General features: G+C 45.9%; 1 protein-coding gene across 2 annotated transcripts in view; it reads right to left on the bottom strand.

Moving 5' to 3' along the window:
* Positions 1-15,002, bottom strand: part of BRINP1 (BMP/retinoic acid inducible neural specific 1) — a 171,567-nt gene that overhangs the window by 123,804 nt on the left and 32,761 nt on the right. For both annotated transcript variants that reach the window (XM_046021693.1, XM_046021692.1), the window contains one exon: positions 854-1,121. In XM_046021693.1, coding sequence (XP_045877649.1) covers positions 854-1,071 — 218 coding nt within the window. In that variant the 5' untranslated portion in view covers positions 1,072-1,121. The remainder of the gene's footprint in view (positions 1-853; positions 1,122-15,002) is intronic.

Genomic DNA, 15,002 nt, shown 5'->3' with positions numbered 1-15,002 from the left:
GATTGTGTGCTTCTGATACATGATAGGACAAAACCACTCAAGAGATCTAGAATTGAATTTCATCTAAGTCCTGCCCTCAATGGGTTTCTAGTTACGTGAGAAAGGAATACAAAGATGCACTCTAACTTCAGACTGTTTAAAACTAAAGGGATATATGTATAGAGAGCCGTGAGAATATCAAAGAGAGGGTAAAAGAGTGGAATGGGGAGAATCGAAGATGGTTTCAAAGAGGAAAAAACTTTGGGCTAAGTCCTTTTTGGGTGAATGACATTCCAACAGATCAAGAACCAAATCAGACAAGGCTATTCTTTGACGGTCCCTACTGGTTTCCAGATGCATGAATAGGTTTAGGTAGGAGGATGGTACATTAATAGCATTTGCCAACAACGCTACCTTTATCTGATGCGGTTGATTAAAAATTCTGTGTCTGCGGGTACAGATAAGACAGAGTATGAAGCAAAGGCCTATCACATACTGCCTGTGGGACTTCAGGCAAAACATTTGGCCTAGCTGAAGACCAGTGACTTCGTGCACAAAATGGAGAGAACAAGTGGAGTCTATCCATGACGACTATGACAAAGGCTTAACTGAGATGGTGGATACCAGGCAATAAGCACCATCCACGCCTGGCCCACAGTCAGCACGCAGTAGATGTTAGCTATCCGCTCTTGTCCTTGTCATGGTTCATCTCTGGTGCAAAGTACAAAAACAAGGTGAAACTTCAAACAACAGCCTCCTGACCCCTTGGCCCATTGCTCTACATACAGCGAGACCCATACCCACGCCTGACCCCAAAGAGCACTCTATGAATGAAAGGCATGGGAGACAGGGACAAGCTCAACTCAGGTCTTACCTGTATATTTTATATCTGGTTGTAAATCCTTGACGGTGTCTTTCCACAAAGGAGAGGTAGCTCCTGGAGTGGTGGAAAGGCCCCCTGTCTGAAATAAGCCAATCAAATTCCTTGGAGACATGTTGGTCTGTCCCGGCTGGTTCCTGGTGGGAGGGCTGCACTGAGATACGGCCCCATACAAACAGGAAGTAGAGGAGCTCAACAAACCTCCAGTTCATGCTTTTCTGCCGGCCTTTTTCCTCTCATTCTTGCTCCATTCTGTGGAGTCCTGAGGAGAAAGAATTAAAAAAAAAAAAAGAAAAAAAAAAAGACAAGAAAGAAAGGGAGACAGGAAAGAGAAAGAGAAAAAAATAAATAAACAAAATAAAAGGAAGAGAAAGACACAGGAAAAAAAAATGCCGTTAACATATCTTCATAATATTACATCAGTCAAGTGTGTTAAGGTTTACAAAAACCAGGATGACTTCTGGTGAAGGACATGGCCTCTCCGGAGATCTGGGCTCACGTTCCTGCTTTGCCGTGAGCACGGCAAATGCCTGAGCACAGACCGATGTTTAGCCTTGTAAAGACGCAGCCTTCTCAGGTGCAGAACAGAGGGTGGGCTTCGACGCCTCTACCTTGGCACTTGTCACACCATAGGTGTTCTGGGCAAATGTGTTCGAAGGGTGAATGGAGGGAAAGGAGACAGAACCTGGGTCCTGGGTCCCATATGACCAGGGAGGCATGTGGAGACAGAAGCAAAAGAGACCAGAGAATTCACTGCTGAGGGTTCCGAGCCTCCAGGTTCCCTGGTGTTCAGACAGGAAACTAAGGCCAAGGGATCAGGTGGGTTCTTGCTCACCTCTTCTTTTGTTGGGGGTTGATAGCATAGCACCCTGGTGCCATATTGGAGAAATTTTTAAGACTGAGGGAGAGCTGGGGCGGAGGCTCTTTGTGGGGAGGAGAGAAGAGAGACCACAGACCATGCTTAGCCTTTGGACACTTACAAGTTTGCAAGAGTACAAGTTTGTATTCTACCTTCATTTTCTACTTACGAGCTTAGTGCCCCGCTTATTCTAGAAGAGCTTATCTCTCTCAACATTGAAAGGCAGCATTGAATCCAGGTTCCACGAGTTATAAACATTTCAGGCAAGTCACTGAACATCCCTGTATCCCCCTACCCCGTCTATAAAACACGGTGTGATAATGGACTGACATAATTTATGTACAATGTCCCACCCAGTGCTTGCCATTTATTAAGTGCCCAATAAATGGCATCGACGATGATGAGGCTAATGACAATGATGAATGCTGACACTGATCCTGACCACTTAGTCCCTGCTGGGAGAGTCTCTGCGCACGGTCTCCACCGCCCTGATCAAGTTCTATGTACTTCCCAGTAGCCAGCCGAGCTCAGGCCCTCAAAAATCATCTCCTGTTTCTCTTTCTCTCAAAAAGTGTTAGTTGGGGGCACCTGGGTGGCTCAGCCAGTTAAGCGTCTGTCTTGAGCTCAGGTCATGATCCCAGGGTCTTGGATTAGAGCCCCTTGTCAGGGTCCCTGCTCAGTGGGGAGTCTGCTGCTCCCTTTCCTTCCTTCTCTTCCCCTGACCTCACACTCTCCGTGCGCTCTCTCTCTTTCTCTCTCAAATAAATAAATACAATCTTTTAAAAAGAAGTGTTGGTTGTTCCTTTCTCACAGCTCTGGTTGCTCATTCTGTGTGACTGTGAAAGTTGGTCCTCAGTATCTTTCCTGATGCTTGTTTCTTGGTCTGCTTTCCACTTTGGCTTTAACCGGCAAGAACCTTTGAAAGAAAGATGGTCTCTACACGTGGCTCGCTGTGCGACTCAGGACAATCACATCCTTTCTCCAGACCTCAGAGTTTTAGGTCTGTCATTTAAAAATGGCAAGGACACATTTTGTCAAGTGTAGAACCACATATAAACATGAAGACATGGGATACCTTTGTTGTCTACTCTCCCGGCTGAAAATGGGAAGAAAGCAAAGCTAAGAAAAAGAAAAAAAAAAAATGCAGAAAGACAGAGATGTGAATTTCCTACCCCACGGGCTATTTCCCTCCGTTGCCCAACTGCACCATTTTATTATGAGGAGCTGCAGAAGTCTCCTCGGCACGGCAAGCCCCCGCTGTCAGGGCACAGGACGGAAGCACGTGAGCCAAGGGGTGGGCTGGCAGAAGCGGTGGCCCGAAGTTGCGCTCAGAGCCTAAAACAAAGCCGTCCGTGCCGAGCGCAGAACTGCAGCAGAGACAGCTGCCAGCCTTCTGCCGGAGCCCACCTGAGTGGCAAGCGGGGGGTGGAGGGGATTGTTCGCAGATCCTGGTGGGGAGCTCCCGCACACTGACAGCACAGCATGCAACCCTTTCAGCCTTCGCCAAGGCTGGGGCTGTGAGTGGGTGCGGGGTGGGAGCGCAGGGGAGAGTGCTTGGCTACGAGGCCCTTTGCGAGCTACCAGGATGGGGAGCACTGCAGCTTTCAGACGGGAAATGAGCCTATCCATGGAACAGCAATGTGTGCGTTCAGGGGTGTGTGTGCATGTGTGTGCATGTGTGCGTGTGTGTGTGTGTGTGTGTAAGAGAGAGAGGGAGAGGTTGAGCTCTCGGCCCATAGGCCTAGAATTAGCCAACATTTGAACCATCGAATCCACTGTTTACCAAGTGGCAGCCACGTTGCCTCCCCGCCCCCCAAGGGACATCTTTGAATGTGCCGATGGAGAGGGCTTGGCTGGCCTCTCATGGGTAGCAGTCAGGGATTCTGCTCAACATCCCGCAATGCCCAGGACGGCCCGACCAGAAAGAACGCTGGACACAAATGTCAGTCGTGCAAAGTTAAACCCTGGCTAACCCAACTCTTTTTTTCTCAAGATCGTGACTAGGCCAGGCACCTGTCTTCCAGCTCCTGGCCATCATTCTGTCTCGGCAGGGCAGCGGGTACATGCGGCTGTGTTTGCTGTTGCTGGGGCTTGTGAGATACTCTGCATTCCAGCAAGTGGGTTTGAGTACTTCGTGGAAGAAGTGTGTGAACACATCTCTGCTGATTTAGAAAATCACGATAATGCACAGAAAAAAAAATGAAACTAAAAATGAAAATGAAAATTTCTAAGGGTGCCTTTTAATAGACATGGATATTTTGCTGGGCAAGAACGTAGGCATGTTCCCGAAATGTCTTACAGGGAGACACAGGGACTCCCATTTTGTGAACAGGCCCATAATAGCACCAACTGTACCAGAGACCCAGGATAGTAGAAGGGACCCATGACTGATATTTATTGAGCAGCTACTGTGGGACTGGGTATAAAAAAAGTCTGTTGTCTTGGTAGTAGCCAAAGCACTCAGTACGGACTAGATATTAATAATGGTTTCTTCACGAGGTACAGATGGCTACCCATTTAAGAAGTGAGCACTTTGGGGCTTGGAGACACTGAGTGACTTTCCTAAGCTCAAAACTAATCCACATCTATCCTCTTATAAAATCTCTACAGTTTCCACTACATTCCCCAGCCTCACTGCACACCTGCTGCAATTCGGTCCCGCCCTCCAGAGAGTCAACTTATGGGGGGAGGGGGAGTTCACCCCCATGCAAGAGGAATTCTAATACTAAATACGCTGTCGTGACAATGACAACAACTAAAGAAAAACGTCCGGTGGAGGAGCAGAGGCCAAGGTTTTGTTTTCAACAAAGAGACAAGGAAGGATCCTGTAGGAAAGGTGGTATTTGAGCAGGTCCTTAAATAGCACGGAAGGTTTATTCAGCAGAGACGGGGAAAGGGAAATCCTAGCAGAGCTGGTGGCGTCCAACAAGTCTAGGGGGTGGGAGAGAGCAGGAGGATGGATGGGTGCACACGGAAGCACACAGGGCGGCAGGGACTTTGGTGAGAACAGAGCACATGAGCTTTACCTCTGTCTGTGTGTCTCTCCCTCCCCCCACCGACCCCCGCTGATCTGCCAGGAGGTTTTGGAGCAGAGACCTGAAGGAAAGGAAGGCGTGAGCGGTGCGTACGGATGCCTGAGAGCAAAGGAAATGTCTGTGGAAGGAAGGGAATGGGGGAGGGTTGGCACCAGTTGACCTCTGGATGTGGTCGGAGGCCACCTATAGGGGAGGTTCCTGCAGTCGGGCGCTGGCGAGTCCCTTTGAGGAAGGACTCTCGCACTCACTGAGCACTGAGGACCTGCTTGGAACCACAGAGCTGCTCCGCAAGGGTGCCCTCCCAGCAACACGGGAACAAGTTACAGTCCCTACCTGACGTGGGGGAGGGGAACCTGAGGTCTGGAAAAGGTAAGTCAGTGGCCCCGCACCACAAAGCTGGCAAAGGCAGAGCTAGAACTGGAGGCCGCGCTGGCCCCTGTGGGAACCACTGGCCACACGTGGCTCTGAAGCATTTGCGATCCAAATCGCTGGTCCAAACTGAGATGAAATACACACTCGCTGGATTTCAAGACTCAGTAGGAATAAAAAAATCTAAAATATCTCCCTAATATTTATATTGATTACATGTTGAACTATTACTATTTTGGCTGTGGTAGGTTAAATGAGATGTGTTATTAGAATTTCTTTCACCTATCATTGTTTGAATGTGGCCGCTAAAGCTTTAAAATTACACACATGGACAGTGTTGTCCTTTGATTGGACAGTGTGGAGCTAGGAAGAGCCTTTTCTGCTTTATGACACTGCCCGGGAAGGTCACTCATCAATCCCCACATTTTTATCAACATTGGGAGAATCCAATTCACTGTTCCCTGCAACTGTTGGGTTGAGCCACTGTCCGCTTGCCTCCTCTGCCAAAATCAATAAACAAATAGACAATAAGTACATTATAAATGAAAACTCCCCTGCTCCAGGGCCACAGCCCCCAATCCTCTGAGCTAGGGAGAGTCCTGGACATCTACTACCATGCCTTTGAGGACTGCTGTGTTCCCAATATTCATAAAGGGAACTTCCTGCCACTGGGGTTTACAGCCTGTGAAAGAGAGGCTGGTTCTATTCCAGGCGTTGCCCTTGACCTCCTGTGACCCTGAGTGAGTCACAGGCCTGCTGCTGCTAGATGCCCTGGTGGATGGGGAGCTGCTGATGGGGGCTGCGGCCTGGAGAGCACGTGGGCCCTTGGCTGAACCGTGCTATATATAAGCCTGGAGTGTTATTAAGGGAATCGGGTTCATGCCACACAGAGCACACTCTCTAACCATTGCCATTGTAAATAATTTACATCAGAGGAGCACATGCAGGACAAAGAGACAGAGAAGGGTCTTCCAGCAGCGTGATAACCAAGCTCCTCCCCAGGGGCCCTCTGCTTGGATTGCTGGGCCATCGCCCACATTCTGGGCCAGAGGGTGAAAGGGATCACCCCCTCAGTCCCCCATTCTAGAGAACCCTGAGGCTGACTGCCTGATCTGAGGTCACTCACCGTGCCTGCGTCCTAAGCCAGGGACATCCTGATAACCTCATGCAGGCTTCAACGTCTACACCTGGATCTCTGGAATACATTTCTCATCAGATAGCCATCTACAAAGCTGGGTGACCGTAAGCACACAAGAAATCCCCCCGGTGCCTCACTTTCTCCATCTGTAAAATGTGGACAGTATCAGAAGGTACAATATCGGGGCACCTGGGTGGCTCAGTGGGTTGGGCCTCTGCCTTCGGCTCAGGTCACGATCCCAGGATCCTGGGATCGAGCCCCGCATCGGGCTCTCTGCTTGGCAGGGAGCCTGCTTCCCTTCCTCTCTCTCTGCCTGCCTCTCTGCCTACTTGTGATCTCTGTCTGTCAAATAAATAAATAAAGTCTTAAAAAAAAAGTACAATATCTCTTAGAGATCAGATAAGAATTAAGTGGGATTTTTTTTTTAAGTTTTTATTTTTATTTGAGAGAGAGTGAGTGAGTGAGAGAGACAGAGGGAGAGGGAGAAGCAGACTCCCTGCTGAATGGAGCCAGATATGGGGGCTCAATCCCAGGACCCTGAGATGATGACCTGAGCCGAGGGCAGACCCTTAACCCACTGGGCCACCCAGGCGCCCTAAATGGAATTTTAAATGCAACTATTTTGATCTCAGTTCAGCCAAAGCTCAAATTAATAGGTATGATATTCTAGAGAGAGGTATATGCCCACTCTACAGGACTTAAAAAAAGGTGGCCAAAATACACCTTTTGAGATTCTTAACCCACACGGTGGCATAAAGAGTTGGATGCTGGGATCAGGAGCGGAGCCTGAGTGAGAACTAGCTTTGTGCTGTGAACGCTCCTGCTCACCCCCCAAACAGGGAGCATCAGAGGGTTAGCCCTGCACTTCAGGCTTCAACAAGATCACTCAAAGAACACGATCAATGTTCCCCAGGGGCTTTGGGGGGGATATGGCTGGTCGGTGTCTAACTCATACCGGAGAAACCTGAAAAAAGAATTCTAAAGAGGGAACCTAAGGAGGGACAGAAACCTGGGGTAGACTGGAGGCTGCAATTTGAGAAGTGACCGCTTAGCTCCTTCCTAAAAGGAACGTGTTCCCCATGGATCCTGCGTGAGGGGCATACAAAAGAAAGCTAGGAGAGGTTGCCCTAGATTCCCACCTGGTGGGAGAGGTGATCCCAGCAAAAGGAAAGTAGAATCGCACTGCCATTTACCAAGGGTCCCCTACGGGTCCGTAAGCAGCTGGGAAGAGGTGTATTTTCCTTCATCAAAGGAATCACAAGTAAGGGATCCCAGAGAAGAAGGGAAGCTTCAGATATTTCCCCAAAGTGCTATATGTGAAAAACATTAGCACTAAACCTGCTAAGCCCTGGGAGCACGGATGCTAACTCTTCCAAAAAGTACTGGTTGAGGAAGACATGCTCTTTCTTTGTCCGTCCATTCTTGACCAAATCTTGCATCTTGATCAAGACATGAGCAAGGTTAGCAAGATGAAGGAGACAGACCAAAATCATAAGTCACGGAAAGACAGCAGAGCCTGGGGGAAGAGTGATGTCTCCACCTTAAATAAAATTCAATTTATTTGTTGTAACATAATGATCTAGACCTGAACCAAAACCATATGTGAGGGAAAGAGCTGAACATAACTTGAAAAAATCATGGACTTCCGTTGACTTTCATCCAAATGTCAGGGAAGACCTGATTAGAGAGTGAGTTTAAACAGTGGAAGACTAGAATCAAACTCTGTCTGTTCATTTTTCCAATTTTACTCTATGAATCCTGTTTGATCAGAGTAAAGATTTCATGCATTAAAACACTTCACTCAATGTCCCGCTCCAGGTAAAAGTCCCATGAAGTCCAATTAGAATTCGCTAATTAGGGCACTCCAAGCTAGGAAGAATCGTAGAAGTTCTGGTGTACGTGTTTATTACTATTTTCAATACTCAGACCAAACAGGAGACAGTCACAAACCATGAGGTGTACTGGAGTAAAGACTGGGAGCCTGACAGTGCGGAGAAGCTGGGTTCCATCTCTCCTCACTTTCAGTGCACTGTGATGCCTTGGCATTTTCCTGTGCCTAGTGATAGAGAGTTTAAAATTACATGATCCGATTTAACTAAACCAGCTCTCACAAAACGGTCACATGGCTTACAAGGAAATGATGGATTTACCAGAATTATAATTTAAGTCAATGGGAACAAGAAAATGATGGAAGACCAGCCGCATTACATTGCCAAACTAAAACACGGAGGATCTAATCAGATTTGTCTAGAATTGGCCAAAACAATTTAAGATGATCGAGAGGACTAGTGACACTATGGATTTATATTTACTATTATTAATGCTGACCCTTGCTCTAAGTAAACCTCACGCAGCAGGGAATTGTGATATTAACTGATGAAGATAACATAAGTAATTTATACACATATATTCATAGGGAAGCGTTTAGTCAACCATTTTAACTGGTAGGTGTGTGATTATAAAAAAAATATCTAGAAACCACTGGGATAAGTATTCATTATAACTCATGTATTTTATATTATTGTTTTCAACCACATAATCAACATCTCTAGGAAATCCTGGATTTCTCAATCCAGGATTCTCAATTCTCAAACTCAAAGTATCCCAGACTAAAGCGATCATCATTCTCTCAAACTTCCCTTTCTCTGGTCTTCCCCACTCGAGTGAACCACACAGTCTGTGACATTCCACTCCTGTGAGAGGCCTGAGACTGTTCCGGCAGTCTGCTTCAACTCCGTTCAACCAGATCCACCACCGGCACCATCTCCACAGCCTGCTAAGTTGTTTTCCTCTCCAGCCATTTTCTTTATTTTTTTTTTTTTGGACCACTCTGTCCTTCTCTGAGAACCTCAGTGTGATGCTGCATGTCTTTGGCGTCTCTCCCTCTCTCTCCCTTGCACACTTTACCTGAGAAATATCTCTCTCTCTTTTTTTTTTTAAAAGATTTTATTTATTTATTTATTTATTTATTTGGCAGAGAGACAGGCAAAGGGGAAGGGGGAAGTAGGCTCCCCGCTGAGCAGAGAGCCCAATGCAGGGCTCGATCCCAGGACCCTGAGATCATGACCTGAGCCGAAGGCAGAGGCCCAACCCACTGAGTCACCCAGGTGCCCCAGAAATACCCGTTTTTGAAGCCCATTTCATCTTGCTATCTGTCATTCAAAACATGGCTCTCTCACTGGGACTATGACCATTATCTTCCCCCTGGTCTCCCTGCTTCATGTATCTCTGCCGCCTCCAACCTAAGCACCACCGTGGTTGCCAGATGGATTATTCCAAACACCGATATGACCCTGACACCCCTCCCCCCTCACTGAACAACTCAGTAGTTCCCTGTGGATCACCTTACCTCTTGGTCTTGCATTTAGCAATGTTTATGTGCTGCATCTCGTATATACTCGCCATTTCCTACATCTACTTTTTCACATCCCACCCTCCATTTATGCAGTTCTCTAGAAAACTCCCCCCAACCACGTTGACCAAGCACACTATCAACTTTGATGCCTCACGCTGCTCATGCTGTTTCCTCTTCTTGCGCTGTCCAGACCCATTTCCCGATTTTGCAATAGGCTCTCCATGCTTTACATTATATTTTAACTGACTCAGTAAGATGGTGAAAGACCACTGTGGGCCTAGGCTATGCTAGATACTATGCCAGACTCTTTCTCATGGCCTATGACATTCTACCCATTGGACGATCCTACGAAATAGATAGCATTAGTAGATCATGTTTTGTAGATGACAAAACTGAGATTCTTTTTTAAAAAACTGGTTATTTTCTAGAGTCACATTATTTTAATGGACAGAATTAAATTTCAACCCAAGCCAATTCTATGTTCTATGACTCAGTGCTTGAACACACCAAAGTAAGAAACTACACCACCCTCAAGTTGTGGTTTCCTTGTTTTGACAATCATGAACAACCACAAATTAACTGTGAGGATGTTAATGAAGAGAATGGCTGATAAGTTAAATTGAGGTGTGAAACTTCTAGAAATGGTGAATCTAGGGAAGGCCATGGTAATCTGAAAGAAAACTGAAGTATGTGGACTAATTATTTGTGTGACTTTTGAAAGGATCCAGAAGACTCTTTTTTTGTTTATAATTAACAATATAAGTTATGCATAGTAGCCTTCCTTCATAAATATTTCATTTGGAGCCACATTTAGGAATATGATCTAAATTCAGGGAAACTGCCTCTTAAGCATTCCCTCAAAATTATCAGCAGTCTCTACAGACGAGCTTTCAAAAAGGAAAGTGAAATGAACATTTTAGAATGTCTTTTCTGGGCCAGTTTGGTAAAATTCAATAAATATTTGTTGAATGTCCCTACAGTTTTAATTAGCTCTCACAGTCCAGAGTAGGAAATGGACAAAAAGACATACATTGCGCATAATGTAACAGGGCAAAGATGGGGTATGCCCAGAGCTCTGTGGAGCATGGAGCCCCCAGGGAGGGTGTCTAAGAAATACTCCCTGGAGATGACGCCCACGTGAAGCCTAAGGAGACAAAGAGGCATTTATGAGGTGACAAATATGGGCTTGATATTCCAGGCCAGGAGAGGAACATGTGAAAGGAATGAAGACATGTGGTGTGAATATACGATCTAAAACCTTTCAAAGCTACCACAGTGGGAATTTTGAAGCAGGGAGGGGCAGGAAATGAAGCAAAGGAGCTAAATAGGGTCACACGCTTTATAATCATGGCTTTACACATGACTGGTAGTTTCTTAAAGACATAGATTCTTCCCCCTCTCCCCACTGTATACCTAGGATCTGGATCCAATCATAGGGTAGGTACTAAATCAGCATTTATTCAATGAATGAACTCAACAAATCAAGATGTGGGATTAGACCTCTGGGACAACAGGGAGCCACTGCAGGCTTTTAAATAGAGGGGTTCTATGTTAGAATTTCATTTTAGATGGATTACTCCAAGTGTAGGGGCAGTGAATGGATTTAAGAAGGGACATGAATAAAATTGAGGAGGCCATCGGAGTAGTCTAGGTCAGATAGGGTCTGAAAAAGATATATTTGATAGACAGAAAGTTTAAAAGAACGGAAGACAAAATTAGCAAGATTTGGAGACTGTCTGGCTGGGTGGGGTGGGAAAGAAAGATGTCTGTGGTGACTCCTAAGTCTGCTTTGATGGTCAGACTGATGACAACGTCATGCGTGATAAACAATAATGAAAAAGAATGTCCATTCATGGGACAAGTTCCCTCTTGAACCCATTGAGTTTGAGGGGTCTTTTGAACATTAAGGTCAGAACTGGACTCTAGAATCCTCACGCCCAAATCAACAGGGAGGCCAGGGCTAGGAGTAGACATTTGTAAATCAGTATGAACTAATGGTGGTTAGAGCTCTGGAAATGGATGAGAACTCTTGTGTGAGACTCTTGGGTGAGTGGTGGGAAACATGCATAGAGAAATGCTTATATTTGGGCAGGATGAGGAAGAAAAGAACCTCATGAGGTAGAATAAGAAGGGACTGTAAGAGGACGAGAACACGAATCATGAGAGAATATTGTCAATGAAGCCAAAGGAGCAGAAATGTTTAAGAGAAGGGCCCAACCAGATAAGGACTCAAAATGTTTATTGGAATTAAGAATACAGAGGTGGTGACAGTTTTCAATGCTTTGGTGGGAACCGAGTGTTCATTGAAAGAGATTAAGGTGTGAATGGGGCATGAGTACACAGAGGCAGAGAGTGTAGAGCACTTGGCAAAGAAAGGAAGATCAAAAAATCATTAGCCAAGGCTCCTTTTCTTTCCACCAGAGAGAACAGTCAATGGAGGATTTTGTTTTTTCTTCATAGGATGAGGATATTTATAAACGCTGAGGACAGATATAGAATTAAAGGAAAAAAAGAAAAATAGGACAGAGAAAAGAAATTAGTGCTGACTGAAAAGAACAGCATGGGGTTCTGGCATTGGGATAGAATGCCAGCCTCTGTACCAGCCACTGGGGAATCAAAGAAAAATAAGAAAGTGTCCATGGCTTTAGGGAGCCATGAAGCTGGTAAGGGAGATAAATCTGTATACTCCAAATTTCAAGACAATGGATTGAGTTTTATCAGAGATCTGAACAGTGTTGTTGGAATAAACAGAAAGTAAGTCAAACAGAGCCTGTTAAAGAGGCCTTCTCAGGGGTGCTGAGATTTTACTAAGGCTCCAGTGATTCAAGGAGTGAAGTACGGGGAAAGGGACAGAAGAGAAGGCATTTCAGGTAGTAGGGCCAGTGACAGAATCACGCAAACCCACCTACTGTGTGTAAATCACTACACCAGATGCTGCCTGGGAAGCAGAGATGAGTGAGAAAAGGTTGCTGCCCCTACAGAAGCACACGGAAGATTCTGGAGTTAGGAACGAATGCCAAAGATGGGAGCTGGCACTACGCAGATGCTCAAAATATAACTGTTCAATAAATAAACAGAGTTCTGCCGAGTTAATGGCTCTGAATTCTTCCCTGTGGCTCATCTATTCTTAATATTCAGTGGAGCAAATAAATAAAAACACTTACATTTCCATCCGAACCTAAATTTCAGCATTTACTCATCAAAAGCTCTGACCCTTGGCTTGATGCATCCATCAGGTCACTAATAAAAACGGCTAGAAGGATCCTGGTGGATCATTTGAATAGAAGCTCCTTGGGCTTTGCTAGTTCTTGTGCGACAGCTTCTTTCCTTCCCACAAGGCTTTGTAAATGATGAACCCAAAGAACCGTTACGGTTACAACTGCTGCTTGTCCAGGACAGTCATGGAACCCCAAGGAAGAGGTCAGGGGACACCTATCTGAATGTTTAAGTAGGTGCCGGCCGGACCATCAGAGATTTAGAAAATGTGGTTGGTTTGGAGACTCTATGCATCCTCTCCCACTCCTCTCTCTTAAGGCCCTTCTCATCCCATCCCTGCACGCCAGCATGATTCCTGTTGCAAGGGGTCGGGTTCTCACTTGATCTCAGAGCTACTTTAATGTACAGAGGGCAGAGATTTATACCTCTCCTTCCAGGGATGAGAAAATGAATGTTTAGCAAGGTAATACCTGTAAATTCCTTTAACAAGGCACAAGATTCACTCAGCTCTCAAAACGTGCCTCTGAAGAAGATATGGTTACTATTTCTATGTAACGGGAGAAAACAGTCAGAAACGTTCAGCAATTTGCCCGTGGTGTGTGTGTGTGTGTGTGTGTGTGTGTGTGTGTGTGTGTGTGCTTTAACCTTAATCCAGTGTAAGTCTGGTTTCCTATTGTTGGCCACACACAAGGCCCTAGCAGAGAACAACAATTCTCAACACACCTGGGCATTTTTATAAATGTTCCAGGTAAATACCACGTAAACTAAAGCGTAAGATCCACTGTCCTGGCAGAAGAGGCTGATGGGCAGGGTCATTTGAGGCCATTGTTTAACTCCAGGAAATGCTTCACTGTTGTTCAAAAGTCATGCAGCACCATGAGCGATAACCAGGGTTCTTCCCACTGTCCTTCCAATCAAAATCTCCAACAGAAAATCCTCACACTGTCTGATTCGTAAGGGCTCATCTAGCCCCATCTGCGTGGTTTCAAGAAAGCTTCCCACTTCTCTGCGCATGGCTTCCCAGCTACATTGCTCGATTTGGGAACTCTAGGTTTAATCATTCTCGCCATCATTTTTGAGTCCTGACTCTACTAATGATTGTGATGAAAACTGATGTGGGAAACAGAGGCAGAAGAAAAAATATTAAATTTCCTTACCTACTGACAAGCCCTTAAAACAGGCAGAGTGACTTGATTCTCCTCTAGGGACTCAACTACCCCCACCTTAAGGCTTCGCTAAGGGCAAAGGACAATCCTAGCCTGACCAATCCCCTACCCCCAACCAGGATCCTATAAGTCTACTTTAACAATTCCTTTAGGAAACTTTATCTCTAAACCTCTAAGATAGTGTCGGCAACCATTCCCAAGCATATGGCCCACCGATATACATCTAAAGGGTCTCACGAGAAGATTTTATTACTGGTAATAAATAACCTTTCTCCCAAACAATGGCTAGCCCCTCAAGGTCCTAGAAAACTTGCTTCCAAAATTCCTTAGAGACTTAAACCATCCCTAACCCCCTCCCAACTTACAAGTATATAGTAGACCACTCCTCACATCCCAGGGGCAGCATCTCTTCCTGCCCACGGGTTCTGTCCCCATGATTTAATAAACCACCTTTCCACACCAAAAACATCTTAAGTATTCTTTCTTAGCAGTTGGCTCGGGACCTCACCCACCGAACCTCACCTCGATCCCAGAACTTCATCAAAAATAATTCATGAACATTTAGTGGATGAGAGGAGCCGTGTCAGGAAATTTACAAACATTATTTCAGACACGGAAGGGACGGAGTTTCAGTTCAGAGTCTCCAGCTCCAGAGACCATGTGGATGTCTGTTTAACTTCCCGTGCTTCTTCAAGCATCACAAGATGGATGTGCTTGTGTTGCAGGAAAATGAAACGTGTGTGGAACAGACTAGCCAGCTAGCGCTGACAGCAGAGCCCCAGCTAATCTGCAGGGACAAGAACAGCCCAGTCCAGATGAGTGAGATGGGCTGACGTCGGCTGGCCCATAGGAGAAGGAGCTCTAATAATAAGTGCCAGTTGCTGAAAGCCACTGGGTTGACCGGCTGTGTGCTGGGGAGCTGGGGAGCTAACAGACACACTGGGTAATGGTGCCATTCCCACTTCGTAGATAAGGAACCTGAGGGTCAAGGAAGCTGAGTCACTT

This window comes from Meles meles, chromosome 11 (genome assembly GCF_922984935.1).
Source record: "Meles meles chromosome 11, mMelMel3.1 paternal haplotype, whole genome shotgun sequence".
NCBI lineage: Eukaryota > Metazoa > Chordata > Mammalia > Carnivora > Mustelidae > Meles > Meles meles.
The sequence above is the reverse complement of the archived record's forward strand: the minus strand, read 5'-3'. Positions and strand labels throughout refer to the sequence as shown.